General features: G+C 40.1%; 1 protein-coding gene across 2 annotated transcripts in view; it reads right to left on the bottom strand.

The window, feature by feature from the left end:
* Gtdc1 (glycosyltransferase like domain containing 1) overlaps positions 1-20,666 on the bottom strand; it is a 299,932-nt gene that overhangs the window by 14,406 nt on the left and 264,860 nt on the right. For both annotated transcript variants that reach the window (XM_051166637.1, XM_051166638.1), the window contains exon 6: positions 10,312-10,421. In XM_051166637.1, the coding sequence (XP_051022594.1) occupies positions 10,312-10,421 (110 nt within the window). The remainder of the gene's footprint in view (positions 1-10,311; positions 10,422-20,666) is intronic.

The following is a 20,666-nucleotide window of genomic DNA, read 5'->3' as shown; positions in this document are numbered from 1 at the left end:
ACTTGGTGGGGACAGTGGTAGCTATCAGAAAAATAGGGGAAGTTTTGAAAAAGTATAATTAAGATTGTAATTGTTTTCCTAATACAACTTGAATGTGAACCCCATTTGAAGTTGAGAAGCCCTGGTCTCCAAAGTACCTCTTAGCTCCAACTCCTTTTGAAGAGCTTGTATTATAGATGAGCAAAACGAAGCTAGATGGGGTGACCCAGCTAATGAGTGGCCAGAACTGGAAAGCTAATCTTCCCAGCTTCTGCTCCTGTTTATTTTATGGCAGCAGAGAGTCAATGCGCTCCATTTGCAAATAAAACAGCATAGGCCAGGGAAAACAGAGCTGGAAGAACTCACTACGTGGATCCAGATACACAGTCCTCAGAGTGCTGCGCTCTGAGAGGCACAGCGGCAAACAGTCAGGCTGAAGCACACTGGCCTTCCTCTGGTCTCATAGAAAATATTCCTGTGACCACATCATGACATCCAAATCATGACAACATACAAGTGCAGGAAGCCAAATGTGAACTGCCAAAGCACTGAGTGGGTGACATTCTCAGCTCTCCTGTCTACAGAGATGCTCTATCTCTACGTTTTAGTACATCTAAGCAGGGATACCGTTACAAGCTTTTACTTAGGTCTGTTTCTAATTCCTATTTGTCTATTAATGTCTTGATGATCTTTTCTATTCATTAACTAGTTTCTATGTATCTTTTTCAAATGTACACTTCCCACAAATCTTTTTAAAAAAGATTTATTTATTTATTATTATGTATACAGCACTCTGCATGTACACCTGCAGGCCAGAATAGGGCATAAAATCACATTATAGATGGTTGTGAGCCACCATGTGGTTGCTGGGAATTGAACTCAGGGCCTCCAGAAGAGGAGTCAGCACTCTTAACCACTGAGCCATCTCTCCAGCCCAACTTCCCACAAACTTTGAGACCATTTTATGAAAATGAAAACATATTTTTTTCAGTGATGTTCACACAGTTATAACTTCTGAGAACAATTTCTTGCAAGATGTTTTGGGAGTTATATTCTGGAACATATTATCTTCATGGTCTTCCCCCTGGTAGGATGGAAAATTATCTTGTCTTGAGACTCACTCTGAGTTTTCTGGTTCTAGCAGGAATTAGACATATCCCACTCAGAGAAGCTGCAGGGACAGAAGGTAATAAGCCAAGGCACAGCACGCCTGGGAGTGACCACAGCAGCATCACAGACTCTCACAGGACGCTGCCCTGAGAACTGAGAGTGAGTTGCTACGTTACTTTGCACTGAGGAGGTCTTCAGCATTTAGAAGGGAAGGGTAGATGCAATTAACGAGGATTTTCTGAGAAAGCAGCTGCTCAGCCACTGAACAGAACCTCCACCCTCATCAGGGGGTTTGAAGTGTGGAGTACCCTGACTCCTCTGTGTAGCCCATCCTGAAATGGTACTAAAACCCTAGACACTGTCTTCTGGGGAGCTCTGCCACGGCCCCACTCAGCAGCCAAATATCCAATGATCCTAGTGAGTGTGGCACGAGGTTGACAAGGGAAGGGATCAGCATGGAAAGCACAATGGAGGTGAGGAGGAGAGGGACTTCAGTGCACCTGGGATTTTGTCAGGGGAAGAAAGCGTTATATGTGTCTGCGAGGAAAGGAACAGAGGAATTTAAGCAGTGAATAACACAAAACAAGGGAGTGGATAAATGAACAGATACATTCAGAAAATGACAAAAAAGAATGGGAATTCGTAAGACACTAAGCTAGGGTGGGATTGTGAGGAAGCTCCCTTGCTATAAACAAAATTGAAGTTCATCCTACAGAAACTCTGTAAGCTATATTATTATTACTATTGCAGTACTCCAACTCTGTCCTTGGGTGGTATAGGGTTAGGAAGAACATTGACACTAGGTAGATAAGCTGAGCTGGGAGACTAATGTGAGTCCTTTGTAGAAGCCAAGGTTTCAGAAAACAGGAGCAAGACTGCCAGAAATAGCAGGTGAGGTGTAGATCAAGGATAACCAGGACCCCAGTGTTCTGTTAGCAATGGGCAGGTGAGAGAAGGGAATGAGGCTAGGAAAACTTTGGTCAGGTATTCCTCTACCTTGGAAACTACTGGATGCAATTTGCAATGTGAAATTAGCATGAAAAATAAAAGTATATTAATCTGCATGGCTCAGGAAAATTATTTATGCTGTCCTCATCCTAAATGCAGATGTTACCCCACAAGATGGTTGGTCTTAGTTATGATGTGCTCTTGCTTTCACTGCTTTGTGAATAAAACTGCTTGCTCATAAATCTTCATTTACCTTTATTTTATTACTGGCAAAATTATAGGTTTCCCTTTAAATTTGGATGTAGTATTTATTTCTTCTCATATCATCACCTCTATTGCTTATCAGCTACATGACTTTGGGCCAGATACTTAAGTGGAGCCTTAGCTTCTCACTTGTACAGAAGAAAGTATTTGGACCTCCCGAGGGCTGCTGGGATAGATGAATTGGCAGTGTAACAACCAGCCTAGTGAGGCACAGAGGAAGGTCCGGGAGTCAGTATGCCTGTCATCATGTGCTTCTGCCATCATAAGCTTTCATCTTTATGACATAGAACGCATTTAATTTACTATATGCTCATATATACTCATGTAAGTGTTGAAGCTCAAATATTTAAAACATGATGTACAGTTTCTTTTTCTAGTTTTGCTTCATGAAGTTATTGACTTACTAACCAGTTTCTGGCCATCAGGCTTTGAACTGGAATCAGTAGGTTATTAGACTGTCTCTCTACTTACCAGATATTAAGTATATAGACATAGCAGCTTGTTTCTGAATTACCTACTTCTTCCTACTATTCTACTCTCATATGTGTGAATCTGTAAAGTGATCTTTAAAAGCTGTCATTTCATAAATGTTCTGAGCCTGACAGGACAGGTTGTCCATCATAATTTCTCTGAGCTTGGTAGCTTTGACATTCTGCTCTTTCATTTATTTACTTTTTAAAAAATTTGCAGCAGCTCTGTGAGGACATATAAAGTAATGTGGTGGTTCCCTATTTGGTCTCTGCTGAGCTTATAAATTATCTTAAGATATACTACTATTTCTGCTATGAAACATATACATAGCATTTATTTTTCATCTCAGGAGTAAATTCATTTTCATTTCTTTAGTGTTCCTTATTTTTGCCATGGTGGCTGGTCTCCTTCATTTCACCATAACTGGCAATAATTCCACTCAATCTGGGTTTCAGATTCCTGGGAAACAGACCTACTCACATGTTCCTTTCTGGGAGCCATGTAAGAGTAGTCTCATGGACTGAGGTTTTCTTTTACACCTGTGCATTTAAAATGGAGTTAATATGTCACTGTATCCCACTATTCTTAGGGATCTCAATATATTAGATTACCTCAAAAGGTTGTTTATAAGCAATATGACCCAAATTATGAAATAGTTATAAACAAGGACATGCTATAACAAAATATAAATATAGAAACTTTTCTTTCAAATTAGACAGTGAGATCCTAGAGGGAATTTTCTTCTCTTGGTATTTATAATATATAACATGAATATAAGAGGCAATTGTAAACACCTTCTTGTCCAGGGAATAAATAATGACTACCCAGAAAGAGGATTGACATTAGGAACGTTCTTGACATAGCAGAGTTCGTTCAGTCTTGTCTTACTGGTGGAATTTATTTCCTATCACACATGATCTTATGCTTCAATATTAATCAATTAATAGATTGTTTTGTACTGGGCTTGATTTGCAGAAAAATGTAGAAATTTTGCATTAATGTGCTTTATTTATGTATCTAGAACCTTCCTAGAAGTGGTATAGTTCTCTTTGGTATAGTCACACTGCTGAAAATGAGACCATAGCTGGGAGTTGAGGGGAAAAGGAGGTGGAAGGGGAGGAAATTGCCACAGGATTATCAAGCATTTCACTTCGGAGCTATGAACCAGGACCACGACAAGATCACAGCAGTCTCCACTGCCAGGCCCGGCGCTACCCAGAAGCTTTCCACACACCACTCTTGACCTAAATTACAGGGGAACCAGAATGGATTCTGTGTGCCAAAACCATGCCTCAGGTTTTTAGTTTTCTTCTGACCTTCTTGGCTGCCTCAATGTCTCAGCTAAAACTTCTTTGGAGAAAGAGTATCATATCTGTAATAAGGAAGAACAATCTTACATAAGGCCTTGGCTGCTTATACAAAAGAATATTTTGTTTAGAATTACCATTTGTGGGAAATTATGAAGTATACAAACACATTCCATTGACTTGATATCTAAAACATTTACTTTAAAAAAAAAAGCATCTCAAGGGCTAACAATGTGACCTTGTCATGAGAACTGGCCAACACTCAAACATGTGCATTGAAGAGTTCCTAGGCTTTTTAGTTCCTTTTAAACACAAAACTAGATACAGATGGTTTATGGAGCAGAACGGCCTTTTAATTGCCTGAATAAAAATGAACTTTTGAGATACAGCACACTCAATGTCTTCTTTGGACCCAAAAAGTATTTCAGAAACTCATTCCATAGACAAACTCTGAAGAGAAGTCCCTGAGTCTTATAGTAAAAATTGCACACTACTTTAGCACTTTGCTCCAAATTACCTACTACTATGGAAGTCTTCATAAAAATTCATTGAAATAGAATAGGTGGCTTTATTGTTTTCCTTTCTCATGGCCTTTTTAACTGCACAGCTGAGTTAGCTGATGTCCAAGTGGAAAGCTATAGGACCCAATTCTATCCTGTTTTGTTTTAAATTTCTGCTATTATACCTTTTCAGTCATGGTGCTGCTGGTATTTTTCTAGGTTGTATATGCTGATGTCATTAAGTTGACCTGCATTTTCTAGTATGGTGGCAGAATAACTGGTGTCCTATTTGGCAGGACCTAACCCCCTGCCCAACAGTTGTGCATGTTGCCAAATATCTCCAGGGATGGAGGGAAATCACTCCTCATTGACAATTTATACAAGCTTTGTAAAATGCCAAAACCCCTAAAAGAATTTCCCTATTTCACAGAGAACCTCTACTTCATAGTGGTTCCCTCTTAAAGAATATGAGTTACCAGATGTATCTTCAGGAGTCATCAGGTTGCTCCTCACACAAAGGCTGCAGGCAATGCCTACACATTTGTAAACTGTATCAACTGGGCTAGACTTACCCAGATGAGGTGGAAACCTGGAGAGGCATGGCTTTTTCTCTGAGGAGCTATAGATCACGGTGTAGATTAAGGAGCTCTGCTGGCCCACATTGCAGTTCATCAAATTATTTCTGTTTTCTTGTTTTTGATAGAGACTAGGGCTGGCTTTCATTATGAGTGGACAGTGCCTTGAGGTTCTGGCCAGTGAACGGAATGCTATTTCCAAGCCACTGCAGATGCTTGGTGACACAGGGAGTGAGTTTTCTAGTTCTTCATGGATCTGGGGATGCTTAGGATGATGGCTAGTGTCTCTTTATCAGCGAGGGTCCTCACTGACTGTCACAAGCAGTGCATGCCCACTCAGCTGCATAAACACATGGTGTGGACAAGACATACATTTTATGTCTTTAAGCCACTGCAATTTTAAGGTTTTGTACACCTTAGTGTAGCCTAGATTATTCTAATCTAAGAGCTGAGAGTTGAGAAGAACTTCCAAAGTTATATTAAATCAAGGCTACTTCTGCTGAAACAGAAAACACAGTATCAAACTACTCAGAACTTGTGGTGCGTAGTGTTATTGTGTACTGAAAATCCATCTTTTTTCATCCCTTAATTCTTTAGGATTTTGTTTCAAAGTATTTTTCTCTAACCCTGGTAAGATACTGAAATTTTACTATTCCAATATGACAGACCCATTGATCATTCCAGTAATACTTAGAGAATATAGATGCCAAATATTATGTGGAATATTTTTTAGTTCATATTTCTTTTGATAATTTTCTTATGATGAGGAAGGACACTTTAATATCTAAGGGGTGAAATATATTTAAGACATAAATTTGAAAACTTTTTAAAAATAGCTTTCCATTTGCAAAAGGATTATCAAAGAACATGGAACTGCTTTACAGGAGTGCTCAGGCTAATCTACAACCACGCCTTCTGTCATCGTCCCTATAAAATGGAAAGAGGTCTATAGGTTGCCATGGGAAACACACAGGCTATGCAGTGGCCATGGAGACTGCATAAAGTTTAGATCATGGTTTTCTGAACTTCTTTATGATCTTACTTTTCTCATAAGTAGCAATCCCAACACTGCCTGACTTGTAGGGTTTATTGTGAAGACTAAGTCAACCAATGGAGGAAGGGCACAGAACATTGTGCATGCTGAATGATCAGGAAATGTTCAATCTAGCACTGAAAGCAGTGTTCCAGGAAGTGATCAATAAAGCAGCAAACCATGTTCTGCTCCATGCGATAGACCATGCGTTCTACTTGATCAATCGTCCTGTATGACTTGTGGTGATTGGCACAGAGGGGATTCTCAGAGCGCGTGAGTTCAAAACTGTAGCAATGCTGAGGGACAGGGACGCTGACCTGCTCTGTTCCTGGCCTGGCTATTTCCTTGTGTACACTGTCTAGTGCACACATGGAAGGTTGCTAAGTCACCAAGTATCTCTGTGCTTTCTCTTCTTTTGCAAAAACAACAAAAATTTAAAAAGGATACAAAAGAGTTACGAGTCACAGGGCTATAAAACATAATAACCTGTCTTAATTTTGTGACACTTTCCAGAAAAATGATTATTATAAAATGAGGTTTTTGGCTTGAAAATAACCAATAGTAGTGAAACCACACAGCATTGTACAATATAAATTTTCTTTAAAAATTGGAGAGAAATCTACTGTTGCTAACCGTGTCTTCAGTTAGCAATGCTATTTTCTCCTATGTGTTTTGTGGAGAGAAAGGGAATAGTGTGGGGGTTGGAGACATAGTCCTGCTGTGCAGCCCAGGCAGACTTGAAGGTGATATCCTCTTCCCCCGGCCAACTGACCACTAGGATTACGAGAGCATGCAGGAGACCACCTGGCTGCTACAAAATCAACTTGGGGAACAACCACCTACTGTTCCTATAACCTCAACTCCATCCATCCATCTGAATGTTACATATAGACAGTTTCTGAAAGTTATGGACACTCAGAATATCACTACCTATCAAGTAGTAGGTGGTTATTAATAATATACTACTTATGAGCGCTTAGAGGGGAGGTTTGTTAGATGGTGAGTTAGGGAAAAATTAATGCCTTAATTTAGGCAATGTTGAGTCAGACAGCAAGTACACAAAACTCTGAACAGCATACAGCTACTGCTTCATTTAGTTGTATGACCTTACCTGTTTCTTTATTCCTCAGGTTCTCCAAAAGGGGAAAACGTGGAAACGACCCTGAGCAGGAGTCCACAGGGCGTTAACTAATACTTGCAAGTGGCTCAGAATAATGCCTTGGGATATAGTAACTACCACACAAGTTTTGTTAGATAACCCAGACGGGAGGCAAGAATGACTGAAGCTACACAGAACGGCTTGTTAGGAAGTTTTGGAATAAAGGCTACATGGCCTTCAAAAGGAACAACCTGGAAAGCAAACAGGAGCACCATTCACTCCTCCAACACTTGCAATTCCCTGATACGCAAGCGGAAGCATGGTGGCCTTGAAGGACTGATTCGCATTTGAAATGACACATGGCCCGGTGGCTGAGACATACAGGAGGCCCAGCTGAAAGTGGAAGCAATGCCACATAGCTCTAAGGATGAGTAGAGATCCCAAAGTACCCAAGAATATGCTACTTTAAGTAAAAATCTAGCCTGCTTCCTAGAGGTGGCTGAGAGCACACTGCGGTGATGCTGGCTCAGGCACCTCTCAGGCATTTCCTCTAATCTCCTCTGCCAGTCCACCCACAAGCACTTAGTGTTGGCACAGGCAAACTGAACCCACCAACTAGGAAAGTCAGCAAATGTTTTCTTTCCTTCTTTCTGTACAATCAACCCACCTACCAAATTCTTTTCTGCTTTCTTCTCTCATATAGTGCCCTCACTAAACTTTCTGCCCCTGCTACAGATGAACTCTGGGGTCACTAACAGAGACGCTTATACTGATTCTGCCACATTGTATCTCATTTACTTGATCAATACTCTCCCTATCTTGACAGTCCCTTGTATGTATTAGGCAAAAGAGCTTACCAAGGTCTGCATGAAAAATTCCCTCAATGCCATGCACATTAGCAATGCCACAGCATTTCTCATTGGAATTAGCTTCCTTTAAACACAGTTTCTAAAATGTTTGCTTAGGTGTGCTTTTCCTTTGGAACAGTTTTATCAATCTTTCGTTTCTGGCTATTTGAATAGCTTTGGCTATTAATATACTAGTTCACTACTAATTCTGTAAGCGCCATGTGTCATTACTCAGACATAACTATACCAGTTTGGTCTCCTCTCTGTTTTCTGTGTTTACACACAAGTGCTCTCTCCTTAACACAGCTATAAACTCCTTGTTGGGAGGGAACATGCATTACTTTTGCTTACCTATTTAATAAGTATTTACTGACCTCCAGTACTCCAGTGGTCAGTGTTTCAGATGACAATAATGAACAAGACAGGTCAAGTCTCTAGCCCTTATGTAACTTTCATTCTAAATTGTAGAAATTATGTACATGTAGTGAATGGTGAAAAATAATATGAGGCACCATGAAGGATGCAGTGTGTTAGGAGAACATGTGAAAGTTTCATGAAAATGCCCCAGAGCTGAGATTGAAAGGACAAAATAGAAATCAACAGGCAGATGAGGTCTGCAGAAGCTTGGTACCTAAGGGGGCTGGAGAAAGGTCCAGTGCATACACTGTAGAAGGCTGAAAGCAAGCCATGAGAGAAGGCTACCGAGGGCAGGCTGGTTACAGTTCCAGGCACCGAGCCACAGTCAGGAACACTTTCTAAAGGAATGTGCATGCTGGGCAGCCTTTTGGTGTGATAACACACCACAGCAAGATATGTCTAGCAAGGCCAGGTCTGAACCTTTGTTGTTGCTTGCTTTAAAACAATGCCTGGCCCAACCTGAGACCCACCCCATGGGCGACAGCCAACCCCTGACACTATTAATGATACTCTGCTATGCCATAGACAGGAGCCTAGCATAGCTGTCCTCTAAGAGGCTCCATCCAACAGCAGATTGAAACAGATGCTGAGACCCACAGCCAAACATTGGACGAAGCATAGGAAGTTTTGTGGGCAAGTTAGGGGAGGATAGAAGGACCTGGAGTGATAGGCACTCCATAAGACCAACAGAGCCAACTAACCAGGACCCAGAGGGGGTTGCTGAGACTGAAGCACCAACCAAGGACCATGCACGGACTGGACCTAGGCCCCTACACAGATGTAGCTGATGGGTAGCTCAGGATTCATGTGGGTCCTCTAGTATGGGGAGCAGGGCTTGTCTCTGACATGGACTCTGTTAGCTGCTTTTTCATCACCCTACCCCCTATACCCCGTGGGGTGGCCTCACCAGGCTACAGGGGAAGAGGATGAGCTCAGTCATGGTGGGCCTTGATGTGCTGGGGTGGACTGGTGGGAAATGGCTCCCATTTTCTGAGGAGCAGGGGGAAGAGGATGGGGGAAGAAGGAGGGAAGGCAGGACTGGGAAGAGAGGAGGAAGGGGAAGACAATTGGGATGTAAAGTGAACAAATAAATAATACCCAGACTGTAAACACATACACACACACAATTAAGAGAGCTGTTAACTTCTTCATTTTACTGACCCCAACATGCCACACTAGGGAACAAGATAAAGGAAATAACCTTGAAAAGGCACAGTTAGCATAAAGAATGAGAGGAAACACTACTGACAGCTGCCACCTTAACTTGTCTTTATTTCAATACGGAGGCACAGACCAATGAATGAAATGATACGGGCTAAGGCCCAACCCACACTATAAGTTAGATGTCCAAATGCTTTATGCAGGCCACCTAACAGATGGTAATGTAGTTTGGCCATTGCCAACATGAGCAGGATGCAAACTAGTGACCCCAGAGGTGAGAGGTTGTACATCCAATTATAAATTTCTAATTTCTGTAAGTGTTAAGATGCCCAAAGCAATATATTTTTGTTTACATAAAATTACACTGTATAAACTATATTTGATAAAAGAGATGACTGCCCCTTCTCAACTTAAATCAAAGAATGCTTACTTAAGTATTTTTTTTTAATTGAATCTGACTTTAGTGCTGTTGTATAATCTTGGTTAACAGTGCTCATCCTGACTATTCTAACAAAGAAGAAATTAATACTTAAGTTGACAAGCTCATGTCTTTATAAATAAACAAAGCAAAACAAACAGTAGAAAATGGAAACAGGTACCTGGTATATCTGTAAAAGTTTCTCCTAGGACAGAGACGTGGAAATTGAATTGTAAGTCTTTTAGATGCATTAATACCTTGAAGAAACTCTCTGGATCCTTGTCATGCTCCCTGTAAATAAGCAGAAAATAGACTTAGGGTTACCTTGGGGTACACTGTAAGAAAATGCTTTGTTCACATGGTGCTAGTCCCCATCAAAGTCTTTGGCTTGTGCCGGCGTCCCCGGCTCTCAGAGGCTCTTCTTACCTCCCTGAACTGTATGTAACAGCAATGTGTAAGTCTGTTGAATGCAGACCTCCTCTAAGTATAAACCCGGTCCCACTGATGTGCTAAGGATCTTATTGAAGGAGAAATCTGTCTTGTTTTATATTTTTAAGTTAGACTAAGGAAAGTACACAGTATTTTTCCTTCCTTATAGTTAATTTTCCACTCACATATTTTTTTAAGAAAATAAAAGCATCTTCAAAGGCTTATTCTTTGCTTGTCATCATGAGAACGTAGTGAACATGCTTTGCCTTTCCACAGGAATGCCCACCTTTCTCCCATGGGCAACCCACAGCATTATGCTGACCAAGAGCACACAGTTCAATGAGTGTAGTCCCTTCTACTAATCTCTAATTTTCTAACAACTCAGTGGAGAGTTATAATGCAATAGAAGGGATGGATAGGTCTGAATCTATATCAACTTAAAAAGTAGAGGTTAGTCAACACGTAAAAGAATCAGAAGAAAAGAAAATACTTTCATTTAGCACAGGCATGTGAAAACATCAAATGTTTTTGGCTTATTCAGTTTGTCAGTCTTCTCTAATGACAGAATGAGAGGATAAAAGACACTAAAATTAAAGAAAAATATCCTTTAACAAATCATATTTAAATGGAATAAATTTTTTAACATTCTAAGGTGTGAATATTTCAGTATTTCTTGCATTGAATTACACTGTTTTAAATTATCGTATTTCAGACAGATGTAGACCAGATGTCTTCAAAATATTTGTTTTTTATTTATAATTCAGAAATTTGATTTTTTCATTACAGAAAATAGTATATACCAGTAATTGAATTTCTCATTTACTAATTATATAAAATAAATCTGTAATATTATTAAACTGCTATATGAAATATGAAAATTACATCATTCAGGAAACCTCATGAAAAATGACATCTGTACCCCTTAATGTGTTAATTCACAATTCAGTCAATATTTTCAGTATCATGAATTAAAACAAATGCATCTTCTAATTAACATTTTAAAACAGCATTTATAATCTTATGAGACTGTAAGATCTTATAAAATTAGAGTTCTCAAACAATTTGTTTCAAGTGCTATGCCTCTCAGTTTGATTTACTTCAAATAATAAAGGATGCAATGGCAGAATGTTCATTGCTTTTTAAGATGATGTGTATTATACACATGCACCATGGGGAAGGGTTTGGATAGTTTTCATATATACTACCGCTGTGGGCAAGAACAAAGACTCCAAACAGCTTGAGAAGAGAGAATATACTGTATGCTGTCTTCAACCATATCAATCAAATAACTGCCACCTTATCTGTAAGATGTTCTTCTAGTCTGATTCTCTTGGAGATACTTAGATGAAAGGATGGAAACAATGGAACAATAAGATAGCTTAAAGAGAGAGCAACACTGTAGGGCAATCTAGCCCCTCAGTTATCTAAATTCTTCATTTGGAGTTCCAGAAAAATGGCTACGGATCCTGGGTATATCATGTATTCTAAATATCCTCTCTCTCATGTATTCTAAATATACCCACCCCAGCCGTCTCCCTCCCTCCCTCCCTCCCTCTCCGTCTCCCTACTCTCCCCCTTCCTTCCTCCCTCTCCCCCCTCTGTTTGTACATGTGTGGTGGTGGGGGATAATGTGCATAATGGTATAAAAGTAGTTGCAGTTTGTAGGTACAATGAAACTTAACTTGGTAAAGAATGTAGTTCCTAAAAGATTCCAGTATTTTTAAAGCAGTTAGGACTGAATGCCTTTTTTCATTGCTTCTATACAAAGTAAATGCATTGCAACCTATTGAATATGTTAGCTGTTTCTTTTAGGTAGGCAAAAACTTTAATAGTCAGTAGTCATTTTACATAAGAACACAAAAAAAGATTGGTACAAATCCCCTTTCATTTTGTTTAAATCATAATATACAGCCGAACCTAAAGTAAAGTTTACTTGTCCAAAGTTATCCCTTATAAATAGGAAAATTTTTACTCAAGTTCTTATAAAATGTCTCATAACGTGGGGGAAACTCTTTATTTGTTTCTGGAAACTTCCTGTTAGCTTTTAATCAATGAGAATTTGGATACTTTTAGCACCGCTTCACTTGATAGTACCAGCAAAAGCAGACTTTTAGGAATTAAACAGTTGAGATGCAATTATTTTATGAAGTATGGCCTAACAATTCTAAGTGCTGAGTGCTTTTGAAAACAGATACCAACACACACACACACACACACACACACACACACACACACACACACACACACACACACACACACACACCCCTTAACTGGGTAAGTGATCACTAGAGATCATGAGCAGCAAGCCGGTGTCTATAGCTGGGCAAGAGATTTCTAGTGACGCGATGGGGTAGGTTCAGTGTTGTTCTTCAGTCGTTTCAGACAGACTGCCACACATTAGGTGGTGGAAGCAGGCTAGTTGTCAGCAAGGGGGTTAGCACTATGGTGCCAAGAGTGCAGGAAAGGTGAGCTAAACTGAAATTGCTTCCGGAAATATGAGGGTAGGAAAAGAACAACAATTTCAAGGCATTCTTCATCATACGTGCTTTACAGCATTTTAGATATACCTTTGTAGATTGTGCTAAAGCTATCGTCTCAGTTACTGGATTTATGTTTCTCAAAGCCCAAAATAATAATCAGTATCTGGATAGTTTTATATCAAGTTGACACAAGCTAAAGTCTTCTGAAAGGAGGGAGCCTCCAAAAGATCAGGTTTTAGGCTAGCCTGTATGGGAGTTTTGTAATGTATAATTGGTGATTGGTGGGAGAAAGGCCCAGCCCATTGTGGGTGGTGCCAGATCCTGGGTTTTATAAGAAAACAGGCTGAACAAGGCATGGGAAGCAAGCCAGTAAGCCTCTGCATTAGCTCCTGTTTCCAAGTTCCTGCCCTATGAGTTTCTGTCCTGACTTCGTTTGATGATGAACAGCAATATTGTGGTGTAAGACAAATAAGCCCTTTCCTCCCCAACTTGCTTTTGGGCCATGCTCATCATAGCAATAAAAATCCTAATTAAGACAACCAATTTAGGTGAAAAAATTTTTATTTATTATTTTTTTTTTAGTGAGGTGGGAAATTGTATAATATTCAACTTTTAAAGAGCTTCACATTTAATGACCATACCATACCATACAAGGCACAAGGGAGGCTTGAAAAGCAGGCAAGTACTGTGCCATGCAAGGGCTGAGCTTTTGACAGCCAATGGGCCATGTAGTGCCCACGGTATTAACTGACCCATGTAGCAGAACACGCAAGCATGTCTTAGATTACTTTCAAAGAAACCTAGATGTGAAACTCTTCTACATGTGGGTGTAGCAGGAAGAAGTAGATGTATAGCGATGGGTTTAACAGTGACACATCTGCTATCAAGATGAAGCACACTTTCAGCAAGAAACTTACGTCTCTAAGTCCACATTTATGTTCTTATGCTTCTGGTGGAAAATGGTTGAAACAGTCTTCAGATAGCAGTTTGATAATGGTCGCAATAAGCCTTAGTGTGTGCATCATACATTATATAATACATGAAAGTCAGCCTAAAAACATGTACATGGAAATTCTGCTACAGTGTATTCATAACAGCATTAAAATTTATAATGGTAACTTTGTAAAACTCTAAAGTGGTGACCACTAAATATATTTTGATAGATATGATACAATTCTTAGCAGCCATTTAAAATAATGTTGTATGTGTGATTCTGGACATGGAAAAATATTCTGTACTGTGTGTTCAATTGTTGACACTTTTGAGTAAAAGAAGTTGCTGAGAAGCATGAATTCTGTGACCTGCCTGTGCAGAACAAATAGCTGTGAGTGCCTGTGACTGTAAGGAGGGTTGTTCTGGCCTGGTTTCTATTTTGTTTTTAATAAGCCTTGTTTGTGTAAATGATTCTGAATGTTTTAAAGAACCCACTCCTAATATTCTACCACAACTCTGTGTTCATAGGCTTTCTGCTTAACTTGAACATTTCCAGCACCCAGCTGTTTGATTTCTTTTTCCCCCATGGCTCTCTGTTTGACAATGTCAGCAGAACAAACTTGCTTTAACAAGACGTTTCAGTTGATGTGCCAGGGTCCAGGTTTCCCAATCATACCCACCCTACAGCCTAGGTAAGGACAGAACAGTCTGGCAGGGAATTAATCCCTCCACACTCTCACCATGGCAGAAGAGACCAGCAGGGAAATATTTCAGGCTTACTGGAAGCAGAAGATACGGCGAGAACAGCTTTTATTCCCAAATATTATTCAGAACATTTGAAAAGCATAAAATGTTTCCATGTGTTTTTTTTTTTTCTTCCTATATCTGTCTCTCTCTGTTGCCTTTCCCGTTTCGTTTCTGAGATCTAAATTTCTTCTTATTCCTCACTTAGCACTCATTCAGTAAATATTTATTGAAGATTCTAAGTTCTCCGTACTTGTCACTTATACTGTTACCATTTCCTATTTCCCCATGTAACTGTGTAGATATTGAGCAGTTTGCTTGATCTAGCTCCTGCCTGGCTTGGGGGAAGCTGGCTCTTCCCAGAAGAATGCTACCCTACACCCAGAGCTCTGTAGAGGGGACAGATGATGCCTGCTTTGCTCACTAGGAACCAAGTGCTGAACTGAGCAAGGGGGTGGGGGCATTATTTGTGTTCATTAATATCCATGTCTCTTTCTGGGACACAGATTCCATATTTACTTCCTAGCTGTGGGTGAAGATCAGTTCCAGCCAATGGATTGCAAGCTGACTGACATGTCACCTTTAGATAAAGACATCTGAGAGCAGTTAGTAAACTTTGCAGAGTTTTTGTGTTAAGATAGATTCAGGTTGTCTCATGGGCACCTGTCCCATATGCAGTGCATACAAAGGTGAGAGGAGACTCTTGTGTCTAAGCAAATGTATGCTATGTGGGGTGGCAAAGTGTTCACTACTCTACAGTTTCCTGCAATCAGAGTACCATCTGTGGCACAAAGTCAGCTGCTCGTTGGCTGATCCGCATTCCTACTAAGCATCTGATCATAATCTTACTTAATCTTCTCAACCACATAACCATCAAACATAACCCTTCCAGCATTGAAAGACCACATAGAAAACTCACACCAGAATTCACATGCCATCGCTAAGGAGTCATACCTTTTCTTCTGTTTATCTATGACTTTGTATCTCTTTCTTCCTGCATAAGGAAGCTTGTCCCTTCAGTCCATAGTTTCACTTTCAGATCATTAGACACAGGTATGTGTTAAAAACTTATTGGAGAAGACAATCAATATGGAGAAGCAATACATGACAGATTCTCCAAAGAGATAGTTTCAAACATCTTTACCTTCCCGAGGCCTTGTTAACCTGCCTCTATTTCATTACAAGCTCTACCTCACAGGACAGGATCCTGCAATTTTAACATATGGAAGGCTAACCACAGGAGAATCTCAAGTTTGAGACAGGTCTAGTCTAAACACTGAGATCCTGTTTCAATAAAACAAGACAATTTCTCCAATAAAAACAAACCAACCAACAAAGCAACTAATTAACCAACTAACTAAAACTTCAAAACATTTCACACTTCCAAATTCAGTGATGTGCTTCTTATTCAAACACAGGCTTTTATTTACCTCTTAAGCTGGTTGTCACCACCGATTGGTCTGATATGTCTTCTAAGACATGTACTTTTCACTTGCTTTGCCTGATGGCAACAAGCAATGTGCCTTCCCTTCCGTATGTGCAACTTTTGCTCAAGGATGATTTAGCCAGCAGTCTTCACTTCTGACCAATTTCTTCATTTCATTTCTCTTGTTCCTTTTTGCTTCTGCAATCTCAATTTCTGTCTTTCCTCCTCCCCTCCCCGCCCTCTACCTCATTTCTCTTTCTTTTACTTTGTAAACCTTCCAGTAACAATTATTTCTTTAATACTCTTCCCTTTTAATTTGTTTAAAGCCTTATACACTGGTAATTGGAGGGCAGTCCTAATGCATTTTGCTTTCAGAGAGAGAAAGGCAGTGCAGAGAGAAGTTGCTCTGCAGCAGATTCCCAGAATGACCAGCAGGTCTGTGCAAAGCCTGGACAGAATCAGATCCTGGTAACCACGATCGCACTCAGTTTCTGAGATCAAAATTATACTCCACAGAAGAGCTCACTTAATACTCAACTTTTTGTTCCTGGCTTATTTGACTTAAAAGGATTTCTAGTTTCAGCCATGTTGATACACATGACAGGATTCCATTCTTTATTTTTGGCTGAAGAGTATTCTATTGTATACATGTACCTCATTTTCCTCATACAGTTATGTGTTATTAGACATAGGCAATTCCATATACTGCAGCTATGAATAATGTGAATAAAGAAGGGGGGACGTATGCCTTTGATATACTGATTTTTTCCCGTTAAATAGATAACTAGTAGTATATAGTAAATGGATCACAGGGAGTCCCAGTTTTAATTTTGTTGTTCTGTTTTAAGATAGGGTCTTGTCACAGCAGAGCTAGTCTTGAACTGTGTATTCCAAGTGGACCTCAAAGTTCTGCCTGTCTTATCTCAGTCTCCCAAGGGCAGGGATTACAAGTATGTTACCATGCCTGGCATTGGTTTTTGTTATATTATTTCTTTTATTGTTTGAGAATATAATTAAAACATTTCCTTCTCCCCTTTCCTTCCTCCAAACCTTGCCATATACCCCTCCTTGTTCTCTTTCAAATTCATGGTTCACTAATCATCATTATAAGTATATTCATAAATACATAAGGGCAACCTGCTCAGTCTGTATAATGCTACTTGTATGTATGTTTTAGGACTGACACCCTGACCACCATTTCTGTAATTTAACATGCATCCCCATTGTCAGCTTTCAGCATTGCCTTTGACACGTGTTAATACTTTGCCCTTTGATACTACAGTTTTAAAATAAAATTTAATTAATTTATCTCCTTTTTAAAATTTATTTTTGGTTTTCTGAGACAGAATCTCTCTGTGTTAGCCTTGGCTGTCCTGGGTTCGCTTTGTAGACCAGGCTGGCCTCGAACTCACAGCGATCCACCTGCCTCTGCCTCCCGAGTGCTGGGATTGAAGGAGTGCGCCACCAAGCCCGGCTTCCTCTCTACTTTCTATCTAGAAGGCATTTAAGATGCTTCGAGGAGGCAGGGACAGGGAGAAATGCTGCCAGTCCTCCATAGTAGGGGGCTCTTGGTTATTCACAAGCTAAATCCCTTGTAATGTTGAGGCCTACAGCAGGGAGAAGCTTGTATAACATGCCAATGATTATAGAACTCTCTGTTGCTTCACTTCTGGTAATGATGGCAAAAAAAAAAAAAAAAAAAAAAAAAAAAAAAAAAATAGAGTTGAGAGTCCAGGTTAATAATACCTGGGAAAGAAGCAGTCCAAGAACAGGGGAGGACACAGACAGACAGACAGACAGTCAGTCTGAGTGTATGACTCTAAGTGATACTACTAGGGAAGGCCTGAAGAGCATGCTGAACCAAGTTGTTCTCATAAGGAGAAGCATGGTCTCAGTGAATGTCAAGGGAAGGACCACAAGACAAGGCTGTGTAGGTAGTGTGCATATGAGTGGTGTCCTGGCTTGAGGTTAGGAAATGGAAGACAGAGGCCTGGGCTGTATGAGACTTCTATTAATACTTTGAAATGTGCCACCAGACAGAAATTAAATAACAAAATTGAATTCATAAGTTTCAGAGTTTCATGCTATTTACATATTGATATTCTTATTTTTCTTTTCAATAGCTGAAAGGAGGGGGCGGTCCTGTCCTGGGAATCCAGGCCAGCGGTACCTGTTAGAGATGTGTTCGCACTTCAGCTTTGGCCCGTTGTCCTGCCTCTGCATTGCAGTGTTTGCTGTCTTTGAAATGCCTTCCTTAGCAAGAGAGCTTTCTACAGTATACTGCTTCTGGGCGACTTTTCACAGGCCCTCTTAATTCACAGCTCCATCCCTTGCGGGGCCTCCTGGGTCTCCCTGAGCGCTTTCCTGGAGGAGGGCTTCCTGATGTCCTTCTTGCTGTGTGTTCTCCATCAGACACCTTTGCCCACGGAAATGACCTGCTTTGACCTCCAAATCCCACAGTCACAAAAGCCTAGTACCCTTGTCTGTGTTACATCTTCCTGATCTTTCCATCTGACTGGCTACCTTCCACATTTTCCCCCTTAGGTCTCCAATGATTTCCTCGAGAAGCTCCCCATTTCTAGAAGTCTGACTGACCCAGACTTTGTTATTTCCCATATGTTTCATAAGTACTTTTTTAAAAAATTTTTTATTAGTCTGACTTGCCAGTGAGTTCTTCCTTTACAATCTGGTCAGGAAACTCAAGGACACAGAACCTACAACAAACTGGTAGGTCATAGGTGTCAAACTGTATCCATCTTCCCACATTACTGAGCAGCCATCATCCCATGCTGCTGGATCTCAACATAATGAGCATAAGTACTTCTCTAGGTCTCAGAGGCGCTACACAGGCAAATTTTCATCTCCCTAGTTTGTTACTAAGTCTTGACATTTTCCCTCAAATGTAGTGACCAATCTATTAGATTTCCTTTTAGACTTAAACATTATTTTTCTCTAATTACATGCAGGGGATATGTTTGCACCAGGATGCTAGTAATACTAAGAACTAATACCACAGTGTCCATCTCTTCTAGGTAGACATTTCTCCCAGGATCTAGTCTAGGAAACTTTTTGATTGCCCTTGAGAATATTTTCCCCCTTGAATAGCAATAAGATGATTACCTATTTTACCCTGGCCTCCAGGGAGTTGATAGCCATTATATATAGTAACTAAGTAATTATCAATAGAGATGATGGTACTGAAAATACACAATGACAGGAACAACCAAACAATCTAAAAGCTTACGTATGGTCTCAAAAGTGAGAGAGGTCTGCAGGAGATGGATTAGTGATCTAGGGATCAAATGAATTTATCTGGTACGATCAGGAAGAAAGTAGACTAAAGAATAAAAGTGACAGATGTGACTTGATGTGCTCGGGTGGGTAGGTGGTGGTGGTGGGGCTCCCCTTTTCTGAGGACAAGAGAAGGGGGAATAGGGATAATTGGGGGAGGGACTGAGAAGAAAGGAGGGAAGGGGCTAAAAGCAGGATGTAAAATGAAAATGTAAATTAAAAATAAGTTTTAAAAAAGAATACAAGTGAAGCTTAAAGTCCTGGAGGGTAAGATAAGAGACTATGACTCATAAGTCAACAGAAGGAGATCCTATTATTTTGACATATGCATAAACATCTATAATTAAGCTTTCAATAAAAGAAGAGTGCATACAAACACAAGTCATTCAGAGATACATGCTTCCTTGGCAGGGGTCACTAATACTAGCAGTTGTTTGGTGAGTGAACTCCATACTTCTTCCTGTGCATACTCAAAAATGCTTGTGTAAAGGTATGTACTATCTGCCTTTCTCATTTTATGAGATTAATGTCACCTATTCTGCACTTGAATTTTCACTAAATGTCTACAGGAACAGATAAATTCAAATCATATTTAAAATGATTATATAAACATGCTAACTTTTCATTAGATAATTGTAATATTTGACATTAAGTTGATTCCCGTTTTTAAACGTTCCAAGAAATACTGAAAGTGACACTTACATCTTTTTTATATTTAATTTTTAAAATTTAAATAATTTATTCAGATTATATCTGGATTGTTATCCCCTCACTTGTATATTCCCATTCCCCTCTCCCTCTTTCTTTGACCGTATTTCCCTCCCATAGGTCTGTTACAGAAAGGGACCTCCTCCCCCACCATATGATCACAGCCTATCAGGTCTCATTCTGGTAGCCTGCTTCCCCTTCCTCTGAGTGCCACCAGGCCTCCCCACCAAGTGGAAGTAGTCAAATGGGCTGGGCACGAGAGTTCATGTCAGAGGCAGTCCCTGCTCTCCACATAACTATGGAGAATGCACTGTCCATTGGCTAGATCTGGATTGGTGGTGGTCGGATCTCGGTTTACTGTATGCATTGCCCTTGGTTGGTACAGCAGTTTATACAGGCACCCTGGGTCCACATCCACCAGCCTTGATGGTCTTCTTGTAAGTTTCTAGGACCCGCTGGGTCCTTCTATCTTCCCATTCTCCCATACCTCTCTCACCTGGAGTCCTAATAGCAAATCCCAGCATC

This window comes from Acomys russatus, chromosome 24 (genome assembly GCF_903995435.1).
Source record: "Acomys russatus chromosome 24, mAcoRus1.1, whole genome shotgun sequence".
NCBI classification, from domain to species: domain Eukaryota; kingdom Metazoa; phylum Chordata; class Mammalia; order Rodentia; family Muridae; genus Acomys; species Acomys russatus.
Note: the sequence above shows the minus strand (reverse complement) of the source record. Positions and strands in the feature narration are given on the sequence as shown.